Source organism: Neomonachus schauinslandi, chromosome 6, assembly GCF_002201575.2.
Source record: "Neomonachus schauinslandi chromosome 6, ASM220157v2, whole genome shotgun sequence".
NCBI lineage: Eukaryota > Metazoa > Chordata > Mammalia > Carnivora > Phocidae > Neomonachus > Neomonachus schauinslandi.
Window position 1 is genome coordinate 114,224,630 of NC_058408.1, and position 16,830 is coordinate 114,241,459.

General features: G+C 50.0%; 1 protein-coding gene across 1 annotated transcript in view; it reads left to right on the top strand.

Moving 5' to 3' along the window:
- The window catches only part of WDFY4 (WDFY family member 4), a 277,946-nt gene that overhangs the window by 11,874 nt on the left and 249,242 nt on the right, over positions 1-16,830 (top strand). Inside the window, 7 exon segments of the mRNA XM_021699514.2 lie at positions 1,959-2,093; positions 4,626-4,815; positions 6,665-6,854; positions 8,616-8,773; positions 10,761-11,213; positions 13,566-13,670; positions 15,689-15,879. Coding sequence (XP_021555189.2) covers positions 1,959-2,093; positions 4,626-4,815; positions 6,665-6,854; positions 8,616-8,773; positions 10,761-11,213; positions 13,566-13,670; positions 15,689-15,879 — 1,422 coding nt within the window.

Consider the following 16,830-nt stretch of genomic DNA (forward strand, 5'->3'; position numbering starts at 1 on the left):
TGTGTGGACGGTTTTCTGTGTCGGGGCAAGGCTGATGTGTCCCATGCAGGTCAATTAAACCCCCTAAGCCCTCTGAGTCGGACTCTGAAGCCACGTTAGTCACCATCCTGTGTTCCTGCTCTCTGTCTGACTCCAGAGCCTGCGCTCCAAGCCACTGCTCTTTTTTTTTTTTTTTAAAGATTTTATTTATTTTATTTGAGAGAGAGAGAATGAGAGACAGAGAGCATGAGAGGGAGGAGGGTCAGAGGGAGAAGCAGACTCCCCGCCGAGCAGGGAGCCCGATGCGGGACGCGATCCCGGGACTCCAGGATCATGATCTGAGCCGAAGGCAGTCGCTTAACCAACTGAGCCACCCAGGCGCCCCAAGCCACTGCTCTTTACTGCCTCCTGCTAAACTCAGACCGAAGGAGCCCCCCTTAGGCACCAGTCCCACGCCTGCCCGGAGACAGTGCCTGAATGAGACTGGCTTCTCTTTCTCCCCTTCCCACGGTGCCCCATCCCGGTTGCAGACATGTCCTCCCTGCGAGTGGATTGCGGATGGCTGGTGTCCTCTTAGGCAGAAGCAGCCCCCGGCAGCTGTGGCTAGCAGCAGGAATGGCCAGGGGTCCTGGACAGGGCAGGCCCAGAGACCCATGTGCCTGGTGAGAGTGCCCACTGCATGCCGGTCTGGCGCTCAGCGCCGGGAGCAGCAGGGAACCAGATGGGGGCATGGCCCCCCTGAGGCTAACAGTGAACACAGACCTCAGCCGGGCATCTGAAGCAGTGTGTGCAGCTGTGAGAGGAGCTTGGTGTGCGGTTGCTCACTGCAGGGAGGATCCACTGGCCTTCGCTCTACATAAACCGCCTGGACCACCATCAGCATGGCAGCCTGAAGCGCAGGGCAGGAGCTTTTCTGCCCCCCGGGGCGGGACTATTCAGTCTGGTGGTAAAAATTAACCTAAGGGCTTGTCTTCCACCGTGAGCAGCCAGCCCGAAAAGCAGTGAGACAAGTAAGCAGTTGGCTTTCAGTAGAGCCCGTACAGCATGGAGGACAGGGGACACCCCCCCCCCCCACCCGCCAAGCTGGGTCGCAGCGGAGCCACGGCCATTATCGCGTACTGGAAGCTTTGAGGGGGTAGGGTAGGACCAGCAGCCCGCCTTATATTTCTGGTTCTGGCCTGGACTATACATCCTTCCTTTCCCTTTTTCTCATTTTGCCACTGTATCTGTCATATTAGTACGCTGGGTGGGAAGTTGGGTGGGCAGTATGCGTTAGACTAATGCCATATATGCGCCCACGTGCACATGCGTGCACACACACACGCAGGCGTTGCTGCTGCCGTAACCCCTGGGGTAGCTTCAGGCAGAGCACGTGGCAGAAAGGCTCCAGGAAGCTCCATACTCAGGCTGGTCCCCTCCCTGCCCACTTCCTGTCTTCTCCCCTCTGTCTGGCCACGCTGGTTATCAGTGGTCACCTATAGGACCGTTTCGGTCTTGGGGAAGTCTCAGACCTGAACGAGGGGATGGGAAGGGCCTTGATCAGGTCCTGCATTAGGTGTTTGCCCTTGTTATGAACCATGCCCTCCTGAGTCCCCAATTCCCTAATCAGGAGGCAACCGACCCAAATCAGTAGTATGATCATGTAGGAAAGCCCTTGTTTTCTGCTCTGCACCTGTCCCCCCCTCCCTCGCTCCCTCCCTTTGTTCCTCCTTTCCCTCCTTCCTATTAGCTCTCCTGTAAAAGAAGACATGTTAATCAAGCACATAGTGTACACTCTACATAAATGTAATCTTCACAGCCGCCCTAGGTGGGTCGGATGATGGTCTCCACGCTAACTTGAGAATGTGTTGCCCAGAGAGAGGACAGGGTTTACCATGTTCCCGGCTAAAACGGCCGCAGGGCTGGACCGCGCCGGTCTGGGTTGGAGGGGTGCTCCGCGGGCTCTGCGGCCGTGGGTCACGTCTGTGCTTCCCTTGCAGGAGACACTGGGCAGAGTTGCTGAGTCTGGCCTTCCAGCCCTGCTCCTGCAGTGCCTTTACCTCTTCTTTGTCTTTCCTCTGGAAAAGGACGAGCTTTTTGAGAGTGATGTTCAAGTACAGAGGATGTTTGTGCAGGTGAGTGAGAGGAGGGCTCCACATCCCTGGGCCAAGACCTGGCTCTGCTTCATCTTCCTCAGTCATAGCCCTGAAGCAACTCTGTCCTCCTGGAGGGCCAGCTCCTCTGTTGGTCCCCATGCTCTGCAGATGCCAGCAAGCCTGTGCACTTGGAAAATGGATGTTCTTCTCTCTCCATCTCATTGCATCCCTCGTTCTCCCCCAGAAAAGTGTGCTCTTCCTCCTGCACTTGGCCCCAGCAGCTTCTCTTCCTCCAGGCTGCATTCCCAGGCCCTGCCTGCCCTCCCCAGCATGTGGGGCCTCCTGTCTCCGGCCCCTGCCTCCTCTGAGGACAAGCACGCTACCTGCACCTGCATAAGGGTAGCCAACATTTTCCAAGTACTTCCCTGAACGCACCCATGCCACGGCCTCGCACCTGTCACCTCCCTGAGCCTTCTCTTCCATTCCAGGGTGTGTATAGTATTACAATTCTGATTTCATATCAACTAAAGTATGGTGAGTGAAAGTGAGTTCAGGGGCTCAGAGGTAGTGGGTGAGGGGCTGGGATTGGGCTCCCAAGACCACTTTGTGAGGTCACCTCCTTCCCCCTCCCAGAACCTATCACAGGCTGCTAAACATCAAATGCAATTTCCTGGTGTCCTTCCCCATTTTTCCTATCCTCTCTGACTACCAGCAGCAACTTTTAACATAACTTCTCACCTCTTTCCCTGACCCCTTACTGACCTGTTCTGCTTTCTCAGCTTCCCGGATGCTGCATTCTCCAGAAAACTCCTCTTGCCTCTCTGGAGGAGACCTTGATCGGGGGAGGGTAAGGAGGGCCCTGTGTCCTACTCAGCTTTCTGCAGCCAGGGCCTTGGGGCACCGTGTCACAGAGCAGGTGCTTAAGGGCTTTTGGGAATTTCCAAGTGCATTTGTGCATTGCACATGTGCATTCACGTTAGCATCCATTTGAGATTCATTCTCAAGCCAGAATCATTGTTATCAGAGGTTATCTCACAAGTTCACTTACAGTAGGTTATCCCTTAAGCTGCATTTGTTGGAAACTGAGGCATCATTGATCTGTATGTAAATCATATTCTAAGTGGTGGCCAGGATGCAGTCCTGGGCACGTGGAGAAATCTTTACCACACAGTTTTTACATGTCCTGCAGAGAACTAGTGCAGCTCTGCCTTCAGGGTTCGAGCCGTGTATTAGGTAGATTGCGAGCCACAGTGATAGGCCACGGCTGCATTCCTCAGAGTTTTCCTTATTTCATTCCGCAAAAATATACGGAGCTCCTCCCATGTACTGCCCTACACCAGACCGATGGTTCCAGCAGCAAAGCATAGTACCCTCTCTCATAGAGGTGACAGAAAGATGGGGAAGCCAAACAGGGTAAATAATCATGTAATTAAATAGCAGTGTCCCAATTTTTTAAGTGCTTTGAAGGAAAAATGGAAGGTGTGCTGGGAAATGAGGACAAGGGGACCTGATTTATAGCAGAGCATGAAGGAAGGCTGGCGGAGGATGGCATTGACCCAGAGCTGAAGGTGGTAGCAGACATGTGAAGGGGGAGGGGAGGGGACAGGAGCAGAAACGGTGTCCAAGCCAAGGGTCACATGGCCACGCCCACCTGCGGGGGAGGCCAGCAGATGGGGTCTGGAGCCCAGCTCTGTGGCTGTCCAGGCTGGACTCTGTCACTGTGCTCAGAAGGGGCTAATAGATTCAGATGGAAGGAGCTCTTCATATTTGCCGAACTAGAAGGAGATCCAGTTAGACCACCCAGAGCCAGAGGGAGGGCTGCACACAATCACAGGTACGAGGAGGTGGGGCTAGTCTGCACAGAACTCTGGGAGCCATGATTTGCCCCAAGCAGCAGGAAGGTATCAGAAGGCCTTCTGGTAGCCATAGGGAGACTGATGGGGAGGAGGCATGGGGCCCAGAGAGGAAGTTATAGGATGAGGCTCATGATCTTATGAGAAGTAGGGTTTGAGTGTCAACCAGGGATCTGGGAACACATCTCTCTCTCTTTTTTTAAGATTTTATTTATTTATTTGAGAGAGAGAGTGCAAGCATGAACAGGGAGAGAGGGAGAAGCACACTCCCTGCTGAACAGGGAGCCTGATGTGGGGCTTGATCCCAGGACCCTGGGATCTTGACCTGAGCTGAAGGCAGATGCTTAACCAACTGAGCCACCCAGGTGCCCCGGAGCACATCTCTTTTTAAATAGCCATGGGTCCTATTAATTCTATACTTTAACTTTTGATGACATTTTTTCCTGCACTTCTATGTAAAAGGACAGCTCTCTAAGTCAAACCCTTCTTTGTTATTCTGAATCGGAAAGGGTAAACTGCAAACTTTAGCCCACGCCCTGTCACCCTTTTCTAGGTGGTATTGCTGACCATGATGCTCTGGGGCAGAGTGTGACCCATACAACCCATCCTTTGCACTGAGACATACTCCTCTGAGCTCTGGAAAAGTAGGGAAGAAATCTGTTACAGGAAGGAGGCTTCCTAACCAGGCATCTTTTTTTTTTTTTTTTTTTTTCCCCAGATGTTGCTGAACATTTGCAGTGAGCCTCAGGGGCTGGAGAGACTTCTATCAGGAAATGAGCTCCAATCTCTAGTGATTGCCACTACCTGTCTTCGGGAACACAGCTGCTGTTTTTGGAAGGAGCCCACCTTCTGTGTGCTGAGGGCAATCTCCAAAGCCCACAACCTCGGCATCATTCAGTACCTGCAGGGTATGACCCCAGGAGACCAGGGCTGGGATGTGGGCCCACTTTCTACAGTGAGACCTTGGAACCAAAAAAGAGATGGACAAACAAGGTCTTCACGGATGCCCATCTATGCCCAGTAGATGCCCCTTTGCTTGGTTTCCTTTACAAAAGTGCATTTCTTATTTATTTTGGTGCTCCATCGGAGGAGGAGAGGAAAGGGGAACTCATTTACTGCACACATGCTATCAAACAGACCCCGTGCTAGGCCCATTTGTGTATTATCTCATCAGTGTCTTTGAGATGAATATTAATGCCATTTGGTAAAGGGGGAAAAGGAGACAGGGTGGAAGAACTTGCCCAGCTCCCTAACTCACAAACAGGAGAGATCACATTCTAAACCCAGAGATGCCCAAACCAGTGCTTTCGGCTCTGCTCTGGGCAGCATATATAGGGGTTAAGGCCATAGATTCTGGAACCAGACAGCTGGGCTGTGGACTCCAGCTCTGTCCTCCTGTTCTCATCGCTGAATGACCTTGAGCACTCAAGTGCTTATGTGCCTCAGTTCTTTTATCTGTAAAATAGGGATAGTAAACCCTTGCCCTGTGATTTTTCTTCTTCCTGGGGCCTCCCGTAACAGGGGGAGTCAGTTGCTGACAGCTGAGAGAGTTCAACAAGCCCACTGCCTTACTGTAACTGAGCCCAGGACCAAATGTCAGCCCCAGGTTAGGGATTCAAGGCTCCCGGTAAGGCCAGGGCCCAGCAGTAATGGCCCCGAGCTGAGCTGGGCCTGAGATGCTCAGCAGCCCAGGTCACCCCCATAGGCTGGAGTCAGATCCCTGAGAAAAAGCTGCATGCATTGGTGGCAGGGGTCTCTCACTGTGTCATTACTGTTAGCTGTCCAAGACAATAACCAGAAAAGAAAATTCTCACCTTGGTGGGGAGCCTGCCGCCTGGAGCACTGAGCCCAGGACTCCCTTAGGTTCGGAATGGGTAGTTTCCTTAGGTGTAGAGGCTGAAGAGAAGGTCCGGAAGAAAGGGCTGGCCTGGTGGTTACCTGCCATGCCCGCAGCTCTTGGGGCTGACCTGCCCATTGTGCAGACTTTGGGGGCATCTGAAGCCTTGCAGCTGAGGAACACAGCACGTGTTATCGAGTAGACATTTTTCCTGATCCACTGGGGTGCCTTTCGTGGCACTCAGAAGAGTCTTCGCCCGGTGAAAGAGCTCTAAAAATAGCGATCCACTGAAATGCAAATCCAGTGACATCTCTCTTCTGACTCAAATTTCCCCTTGGCTTCTCACAGCTCTGGGTAACCGTAATGGGCAAGTCCCAGGACCAGGGCCCACACACGAGCTGGCCCTGCCCTCCTCCCCCTCCCTTGTGACCCACACTTCTGGGTGCCAAACGCCTGGGTACTTTAGTAGTGGAAACACACCATCTTTTGGTCCCTTACCTCCTTACGTACTCCTATATCCTTCCCTGAACTTTTTATCAGGCTGATCTCTGCGCATCTCCGGAGATGCTTCCTTAAGAAGGTCTTTCTCAGTGCCCAGCTCCGGCATCGTGTGGCTCACGACCTGATGGACCCGCCCCTCCTGCCCCGCTGCATGCTGGGAATTAGGGGCAGCCGGCTAAGACGCTCCCTTCCTCTTCCTGTTTCGCTTACTCTCCATCTGGGTCTGCAGAATGTGGCTCTTGGGATTGTACTTCCCATGCGGGAGACTCCTTCTTGACTCAAGACCCAGCAGAAAAGTGTTTTCGAATTAATTCTCATTTACATCTTGATACATACAGTTGAAAGGAGGGCGGGAAGCCAACGACTGTGGCAGAAAAGCTACCGCCTCCTAACTCAACAGGGTTGTTTTCTTCCCGCAGCCATGGACTGCATCAAACTCTCCCTTCAGAACCTCTCCAAGCTTGCGGACAGCCTCCCCGCTCCCGAGGTGAGCGAGGCAGTGAACCTCATCTTGGGCTTTGTGAAGGACTCCTACCCTGTCTCCTCGGCTCTGTTCCTAGAGTTTGAGAATGGGGAGGGCTACCCTCTGCTCCTCAAAGTGTTACTTCGGTAAGTGGTTGTCCTTGGTGGGGAAGAAACTGCCAAAGTGTAGGTCCTCAGTATCATTTGGGGGGGCTTTGGAGAAAGACAGATATTGAGGCTTCTTTGAATGTCTTCTGAAGCACAAATTTTCATAGAGCATGGCCAGAGAGACTTTTATTACAAAAATAATTCAAGGTGCGTCAGGGTCTGGGAGCCAGTTCCTTTGAGAATGGATGGGGAATTACCAAGTGTATTTGGTGGTACATACCACACGCATGCCCACTGGCTTGCCAGCTGCCTATTAGAACACACATTTCTGTGCTGGAGGGCTCTCTGGGACGGTTGTAACCAGCTCTGCCTACATGCTTGGGGACTGGAAGGAGTGCTGAGGAGTCAACAACCCCCAGAAGCAGCCCTCCGCCGAGGACTGGCAGGAGCTGATGTATAAATACCCAGGAATACGCCCCTTGGGTGGGACATCTCTACCCCGCCTCCCAGAGTCCCCAGGAGTGTTACACTCCCGTTGCCCCACAGGGTGCTTACCTGACAATGCTCCTGTCCTGGCTCCCTTCCCTTTCTTCTTACAGACTCTTTCCACTAGCAGAAGTTTTTGGTTCAACTCCCAAATGAACTACCTTCTCTCTCTCAAATCCTTGACTATGAGAAGCCCAAATGAAGATACCACTGAGCTGGGTCAGGACTCATCTCCTCCACTCTCACTTGCCGTATCATTTTCAGGTCGGGTCCAGGGATGGATAAGACAAGAGATGGAAATCAAAGAAATACCTTGATTGTTCCAACTTCTCCATTGCTCTTGGGGAAGCTGCTTAAGGGCAGGGCCACATATACTCCGTTGCGCTCTGCTCTGTGAATATGAGAAGCCGTTCTCATCTGTGGGGTATGGCTTCCCACTGTGCTTCACAGACTTGACTGCAGAGTCAGGCTTCTAGTCTAGAAGGGACAGTTGGTTGAGGGGGCTGAAGCCCCAAAAGAATGTGACTAGATGGCAACACCTTGAGGGCCTTCCTCCAAAGGGACGCTAAGAATAAACGTTCCTGTGGGGTTGCTAGGTTTTACACTGGTCTGGATCATGACCAACTTGCTGTTGCTCCCAAGAGGTCAGCAGCATAGCAGTTTCTAGACATTTCTTCTGTTAACTGGGTGGTCGGTTTTCTCCAGAATTCTTGTGGAAGCCAGGAGGAGGAAATGAGCCTGATCCGGGGAGTGTCAGGAAGGACCCATCTCAGCTCATTGGATTTTTTTTTTCCTGCCTTACCTGAAGTCACACTGCAAGCACCTTTGCTCTTGACATGGCAGAGCTGGAATAAGATTTCAGAGAGAGAGGCAGATCCTCCTCCACAAGAAGAGAAAGGTAGCCCACCTACACATAAGTAGCTAAGAATGAAAATAGTACTCAACCCTGACATCAACATAAGGAAGTCTAATAAAGTTTGATTACTTCCCAAGAGGTTTGTTTGCCCACTTGAAATATTAAATCTCTCATTTTCGGGCTGCCCCTGCTCTGCTGGTGTGCATGTCTTTTGGGGTGGGTTCAGGCACAGGAAGCAGCCTTCCCATGAGCAAATGCTTAGCTCTTCACAGGTTTCTATATATTCCGACTGTATGTCCTTACACCTAAGGCCGACATTTGCAGAGTGACTTTTATCCAGCGTGCTCCCCTTGCCGTTTGGTGCTGAACTGGTGGAGACCTCTGGGGGTCTGGCATTGCCTCTGCATCCCTGTGAGGAGCGCCGTGAGCCAACATGGCTGCCTCATCTGTCCCTGCAGGTATGATGGGCTGACTCAGAGCGAAGTGGACCCCCACCTGGAGGAGCTCCTCGACCTGGTGGTGTGGCTGACGACCTGTGGGAGGTCAGAGCTGAAGGTGTTTGACAGTGTCACGTACCCTCAGCTGGAAGGCTTCAAGTTCCATCACGAGGCTTCTGGTGGGTCATCTTCTGTCTCTGGGGGCCCAGCGGCAGCTGGCACTGGGCCCTGACAAATGCTACATGGGTCTTTTCCTGACTCTTTGGGAAGAAACGAACACTTGGCACCTGTCAGTGATTCTTTTTTTTTTTTTTTAATTTAATTTTATTATGTTATGTTAGTCACCATACATTACATCATTAGTTTTTGATGTAGTGTTCCGTGATTCATTGTTTGCGTATAACACCCAGTGCTCCATGCAGAACGTGCCCTCTTTAATACCCATCACCAGGCTAACCCATCCCCCACCCCCTCCCCTCTAGAACCCTCAGTTTGTTTCTCAGAGTCCATAGTCTCTCATGGTTCGTCTCCCCCTCCGATTCCCCCCTTCATTTTTCCCTTCCTACTATCTTTTTTTTTTAAAAAACATATAATGTATTATTTGTTTCAGAGGTACAGGTCTGTGATTCAACAGTCTTACACAATTCACAGCTCGCTCACCATAGCGCATACCCTCCCACATGTCCATCATCCAGCTACCCCATCCCTCCCACCCCCCACCACTCCAGCAACCCTCAGTTTCTCTCCTGAGATTAAGAATTCCTCATATCAGTGAGATCATATGATACTTGTCTTTCTCAACGCTTGGTACCTGTCAGTGATTCTGTCGTGCCTTTGCGGAGATTACCTATGGATTTTAAATCTCCCCTTTTTAGAATTTTTTTTTTTAGATGTCTTGGTGGGACTTAGAGGAAATGTTTGCTTACTAAAGGCAAAGACCCTCTCAGGTAATGGAGGGAGCCTCTAGCCTCCACCCCCACCTCTGCCGTGACTTAACTCTGCAACATGTGCTCATATATGAGTTCTGATGTCCCCAAGGCAGCCACCCAGGCTCAGAGACAGGGCCTCCTCAGCTCTTTGGTTACTTGCTTGATGAACTCTGTGCTGCAGAGACACCAGTGTGACCAGGCAGGTATCTGCTCCCTCAAATGTCTCTGTAGAGACTGTCACACATACACTGAATCATGATCTCCTCCGTAACTGGCTGATAAATGCATCAGGGACAGTGGTGACACCAGGCAGGTGGGTCGGGTCTGTCTGGGTTAGTCAGGAAACTCTGCCCAGAAGGAACCATTCAAGTGGGGTTTCAAGGCTCAGAGTGGATTGCCCAGGTAGAAAGGAAGAGGATAAAGTTCAAAGGCAGAAAGTACAGCCTGAGGAAAGACGTGGGGACTGCAAACGTCCGGGTGAGTCTGGGGAAATGGACACAGAGACAGGAACAGACCAGAGTGTGGTGTTTCAGGAACATCTCTGGGGTCTGAGGCAGGGAGGCCTTGAGGCAGGGTGTTCTCTGATGGAGTGTCTCCTGAGCAAGAGAAGATGAGGCTTCACCCTTGAGCTGGAGAGAAAGGAGGAGATGGCTTCCGAAGGTGTCTCTGTTTAGCTGCTTGGCTTGAAATGAAACTGACTTTGCTTAGTAATCTTTAACATCATTTGATTTTAATTGATTAAAACCAACCCTCCAGCCCAGCGCTGCCCAAAGGAAATATAATGCGAGACATATCACATAATTTTAAATGGCCTAGTAGCCATATTTAAAAAAATAAAAAGAAACAGGTTATTTTTCATAATATATTTTATTTAATCTAATAGATCCAAAATACTACCATTTCAACGTGCGGTCAATATAAATAATTGTTAATGGCGTTTTGGGGCCTTCTTTGTGCTACATCTTAGAAATCCGGTGTCTGTTCTTACACTCATGGAACATCCCAGTTGGGTAGCCACATTTCCAGGGCTCTGTGAGCCACCACGTCTTGGACAGTGCAGCTCTAGCCTTACTCACACTCTGGACAACTGGCTTTTCTGGACTTCTGATAGACACTTACCCACAGGAGCTGGAAAATAGAAACTATAAATGGTATTTCCTAATGGCAATGCAAGCACATGTTTCTAGGCACAGGCAGGAGAAATGACCAGCAGGATTATTCCTTCTTTCCTCTTCAGGGGTGACCGTTAAGAATCTTCAGGCCTTCCAAGTCCTACAGAATGTTTTCCACAAAGCCAGCAACCCCGTCCTCTGCACCAAAGTCCTGGCAGCCATCAGGACCATGTGGGCCTGGAATGCCCGCAACTTCTTCCTGCTAGAGTGGACCCTGCAGCCCATCTCGCAGTTTGTGGAGATCATGCCCCTGAAGGCAGCCCCGGTGCAGAAGCACTTCTTCCAGCTGCTGGAGGCCCTGGTGTTCGAGCTGCATTATGTGCCCCACGAGATCCTGCAGAAGGTGCAGTGCCTGATCAAGGAGAGCCCTGAGTCGCCCTGCACCCTTGTGGCCCTGCAGAGTGTCCTCAGGATAGTCGGCAGAGACCTCCTCTTCACTGACATCTTCCGGGACTCCGGTCTCCTGGGCCTGCTGCTGGCCCAGCTGCGGAAGCGGGCCAAGATCCTGAGGAAGTCAGGTGCCTCCCAGGAGCGTCGGGAGGGGTAGGGGGAGCAGGCTGGGGGGTCTCCGTGCCACTCTGCCACCCATCAATGTAACAGGAAAAGTGAGCGTGCCCATGTCACCTGGCACCATGAGGGTTGGACAAGGGGCACGTGGATTTGCAGAGCAGGCAGCCCCTCTATTTCCTGTAACTGGACTGATCTTCCCCAGGAAGAGGCCAGAGGGATGGGTGTACCTTTAAACAGACTCATGGGGCTAACTCAGGCCTGATGAATTCTCAGCTTGCAGATATGTCCTGCACTGGATGGTGTCTGAGTATGTAGATGGAGAGACGTCAGGGGGGCAAGGGAGCTCAGAGAGTCCTGGGGCTCTGGCAGGGCAGAGGGTGGGGGATGTGTGTGTGTGTGTGTGTATTGGGGAGGGTCAGCTGGTACACAGCCTCCTTTCGGTGCAATCGGGCCCAATGATCTCCCACCTGGAGCAGTGATCACTGCTGCCTGGCTTCCCCCTCTAAGTCTTGTCCCACTTCTGGGTCCTTCTGGCACCTGTGGCTCCTTAGCAACATCCCTTCACCCTTACCTTGGCCCTGGGCTCTCAACCTCAGCAGCCTCTGCTGCCCCCATGGGACTTCAGGCTCCCTTCTGTCCAGGCGGGAGTGCTGGCCTGGGCTCTCTCACTGCCTGACCATGCCCCATGCACACACCCTGCTGTGGCTTGTCCATGATCCCCACCTCCACCAACCTGTGGATAGGAGCCAGGGCATGAGAACTCCTTTCCCAGTTCTTCCTGGCTTTCCTGTACCTGCCCCTCTGGGCTTTCAGCTTAGAGAAAGCACACTAGGACACTGAATCCAGCCACTTACCTCTTCCCACCTTTGGCCTTTTCTCCTTCTGCACTGGCTTGGAGGGGCTGAGGGCTCTCTAGCCATTGGCTGCTTTTGGAATTGGGCTTCAGACTCAAGCTAATGTCATCCGTCTTGTCTGTTCCCTGGGCCTGATTGAGGGGAAGAAGCTGAGGGAGAGAGTATGGGCATTGGGGCCAGACAGCCCTGGATGGGAATCCTGGTCATGATCCTTACGAGCTGAGTGATCCTAAGCAAGTTACTTAACCTCTCTGAGCCGCTTTCCTCCTCTGTTAAATGCGTGCAAGAATGTTTACATCATAAGGATATGGTCAGCATTAAATGAGGAAGTACTGGGAAGGTCTCCCTGCTGCACCTGGAGCATCACGGGTGCTCCAGAAATGTTAGTTGTCTTCTCCCCTGTGGCTTCTGTGGTACTGCATGGAGGACTGAGATAGACAGGTACCTTTGGGAGGCCAGGAAGGACTCACATCTCCCTGGGAGTGTTTGCAAATCGGGTCAAAATTGAGGATGAGGAGCTCCCAGCTTTACATATCTGGGCCTCTGGGCTGGGCCTTGGAGACCATTTTTCCATGTGCTTTTTTCTGCTGCCCTTTGCATAGTCTTTTTGTTTAATGTTTCTGTGTTACCTTATTGTATATTGCTTCTCAGCAGCCTGCTATTGAATTTCCTTTTAAATCCAATCCCCAGACCTATGACCATTCCCAGCAGAACTGGAACTTTTTTTGTGAGCTGATGTATCCAGTCTTACTTTGTGCTTTCTATTGTTATAATGTTATAATACTATTTATGTTTCTATTGTTACAGTGTCTAGTGTTTCTATTGTTTCTTATTCTTCTTAGATAATTTGTCTCCTGGTTAATGAACTCTACCTTCATTCATTCATTCATGCATTCATTCATTCATTCCCCAAATAGGTATTGGGCTTCCCTCTTGTGTCAGGCACTTTTCTGGCACTCAGGACTCAACAGTGAACACACAGGCCTGGTTTGCCCTCATGAATCTACTGGAAACACCCATCCGCTCCAGAATCTGTCAAGCCTCTCCACACCACACGTGTGAGCTGGCAGTCCTCCATCCCAGGCATGAATGGCAAAATAAAAAACTGTCCAAAGGGAAGTCAAAGGGGAGGGCTTTGGACATTATATAGAGTAGTGGTTCTCAAAGAGTGGTCTTCAGAGAAGCTCCATCAGCATCATCTGGGAACTTTAAAAAAAATGCCGTTATCCGAATCCCACCTAAGACCTCCTAAGCTAGAAACTCTGGGGAGGAATTCTAGCTTCTGGATTTTAGCAAGCCTCCAGGGAATTTTGATGTGCTTAAGTTGGAGATCCATGGCTATAAGGAGTTATAGGGTGACTTCTTCTGAATTGGGATGCATGCTCCCTTATAATAGAAGCATTATATTCTCATTCTCTTAAGAGTATAGAAAACTAATGGAATCAGAGATTTGGGGTCATACTATGTGTACTTAAGATTTTATTTATTGCTTCTTAAATACAGCAGGAAACAAAGACTCCACGCTTGGTGTTCAGGATACAGAGAGAGAATTGACCTGCGTGATGCTGAGAACCGTAGTCACACTTCTGAGAGGCTCAGTACGGAATGCAGGTAAGGATGGTACCAAACTCATCTTGTCACTGCTTGGTAAAACATCAACTGTCTCCGGTGATTTATGTCAGTGTTTCAAGGTTATATCCAAGGAATAACCAACACTAAAGCTGTGGCCAATGTCCATTTGCTGGTTGATGTCCAGTGATCATCAGTAAATTCGTAGACATCTCGGTTGACAGATTTTACTTTTAAGGTTGCTAAATAAGGTTGGGATAGAGATATCCTAAAGAGATACCCTAAATTTATGAGACCACAGAATGCTCCCCACCTCTTTCAAGTAAAATCTATCAATATCCTGCTGCACTGACTAAGGTGCTTTTTAAAAAAATCGGAATTGTAAAATATAGGTAAAGGAAACTAATCATTTTTAAGAGGCTTCCAGCCCATGATGAACTTAGTAGCTCCATCCATCCAAAACACTTTTAGCTTCCCAAGATCATGTGACTTCCGTGTTGTTTTTTTTAAATAGGTGCATTAACTATGCATGTGTATATATTATGTTATGAAGCAGATGTATCAACAAAGGGACATCAGTAGGTTTGATGATTTGGGATGTTTTTATCTGAACCCCTCATAGATCAACGATACCAAATGTGAATGATTATTTCATATGCAGAGTCTCTATTGTTAGACTATAAAAGATTCTCTGGAGGTACTGGTTAAAATGCATATTCCTAGGTTCACTCCCAGAGATTTAATTAGTACCAGGTCAAGGTAGAACTCAGGAATCTACTTTTTTTTTTTTTAAGATTTTATTTATTTATTTGACAGAGAGAGACACAGCGAGAGAGGGAACACAAGCAGGGGGAGTGGGAGAGGGAGAAGCAGGCTTCCCGCGGAGCAGGGAGCTCGACGCGGGGCTCGATCCCAGGACCCTGGGATCATGACCTGAGCCGAAGGCAGACGCTTAACGACTGAGCCACCCAGGCGCCCCTACTTTTTTTGTTTTTAAGTAGGCTCCATGCTCTGCATGGAGCCCAGTGTGGGGCTTGAACTCAAGTTTATGAGATCAAGAGTCAGATGCTTAACTGACTGAGCCACCCAGGCACCCCAGAAATCTACTTTAAAACAGGCTTCCAAGGTGATTTCCATGTAGGGCTGCCTGGCCCATAAGTGGAGAGATCCTGTCTCACGGAGTCGACAAGCTCAAATCCACATCATGCCACTTGATTCAGTTACTTCCTAGTTCTTATTTCCACACATGATCACACCAACTATCAATCCTGCAGAAGAAATTCTTAGGATTACTTTTAAACAAAAGCATACCACTAGTCAAAGTTCTTTAATCCCCCCAGTCCAGGAAACTAGCTCAGAATTAAGTATGTTCATAACTTCAATTCTGGTTTGTTTTCAGTAAGAATTTTGGCAGAAAAGAGAGAGAATTGCCATTGGCCTGGGTTAGGGTATTAAGTGGCAATAAAGGACAGAGGTATTGCCTAGTTAAAGTTTGTATTAGGTAGGTTTCTAAAAAAAAAATTTACTGAAAAATTTTTTGAAAAAAAATTTCAAAAGCAGAATTTTCATTGAATAAAAAAGCAGGTTTGGTTTTTTTTTTTTTGGTTTGGTTTGTTTTTGTTTGTTTGTTTGTTTGTTTTTTAAAGATTTTATTTATTTATTTGACAGAGAGAGACATAGTGAGAGCAGGAACACAAGCAGGGGGAGCGGGAGAGGGAGAAGCAGGCTTCCCGCTGAGCAGGAGCCCGATGCGGGGCTCGATCCCAGGACCCTGGGATCATGACCTGAGCCGAAGGCAGCCGCTTAACGACCGAGCCACCCAGGCGCCCTGTTTGTTTGTTTTTAATTGCTCCACAGCTTCAGCTTCTCTTTTCCTCTTCTCATTTTAACAGTGGGTTGGATTTTGAAAAAAAAAAAAAAAGAGTTTGTAGTGGGCAGAGGACATGCATATGAAGGGAACAAAACAAACTTGGATGTTGTAAGAGAAAGCTTTCTTGTCATTAAAACTAAGGTGCCGAGGCCCCATTGCTCTAGCCCCATACTGTCTGTCTGGCCCACAGTTGTCCTGAAAGACCACGGCATGGTGCCCTTCATCAAGATCTTCCTGGATGATGAGTGGTACCGGGAAGCCTCACTCAGCATCTTGGAGCAGCTCTCAGTCATCAACGCCGAAGAGTACATGAGCATCATTGTGGGCGCTTTGTGCTCATCCACTCAAGGGGAGCTGCAGCTGAAGCTGGATCTTCTGCAGGTGATGTCAAGGCTTCCTTTGTGATGGGCTTTCCCACGGACAGGTAGTCGGTGATCGGCATTTGCGCAGGCATTCCCTCGGTCACTGTATTGTCCGGGTAGGGTAGCACTAGCTGCTATCACAGAGAAATCCCACATCCTCAGCAGCCTGGCACATGGGAGTTTCTTTCCTTTGTCCGGTTCAATCAGTGGTGGAGCGGGACACCGTTCAGGGACAGCTGTCACCTGGGCATCTCATCCAGCCAGGAGACAAAGAAAGGAGCACGAAGAGTTGCACGAGGTGTTCTGCAGGCCTGCACCTGGCACACGTGAGCGTCTGTCCAACTTTCTTTGGGCACAACTCGTTTGGATACGAGGGGTGCCAGGAAAGGTAGTCTGGCTGGGCAGCTACCTCACAGCAACACTGTCAACTGAGGAAGTGGAGTCTGAGTTAGTGGTGGCCAAGCAGCTGCCTTGTTTAGTTGACCAGCATTTAGTGAGTGTCTACCCCCTAGGGGCCGAGTGCCTGGGACACACAGCGACTGGGGCTCATAAGAAGAGAGCCATCACTGTGATGCACTGTGGTCATGCCCTGGAAGGTAGTGAGCTCAGGCTTAGCCACGGGAGCAGAGGAGTAGGAGAGCCCGATGCTGCCCCGCATGTTGAGGAAGGCTTGCAGAGGAGGATGTTGGAGCTGGGACGAGGATGTAAGGGGCAGGCAGAGGCCTGGCCACAGAGGACAGAGGGGGAGGAGTAAAACTGGGGTGTCACTGTGGGTAACCAAGATGAGTATATTTTGTTTTTGTAACATTGTTAAGGATCATCAAATAATCATAACACGGTTAAAGCGATAGCACCTGCCCTCACCACCATCCCTTCTGCCTTACAATTTTGTTGTTCTTGCTTTTCCATTCCTTTTGTCTTTGTGGCCTTAACACGTATTTTAAAATTCCCTCTCTTTTGTTATGTCCTG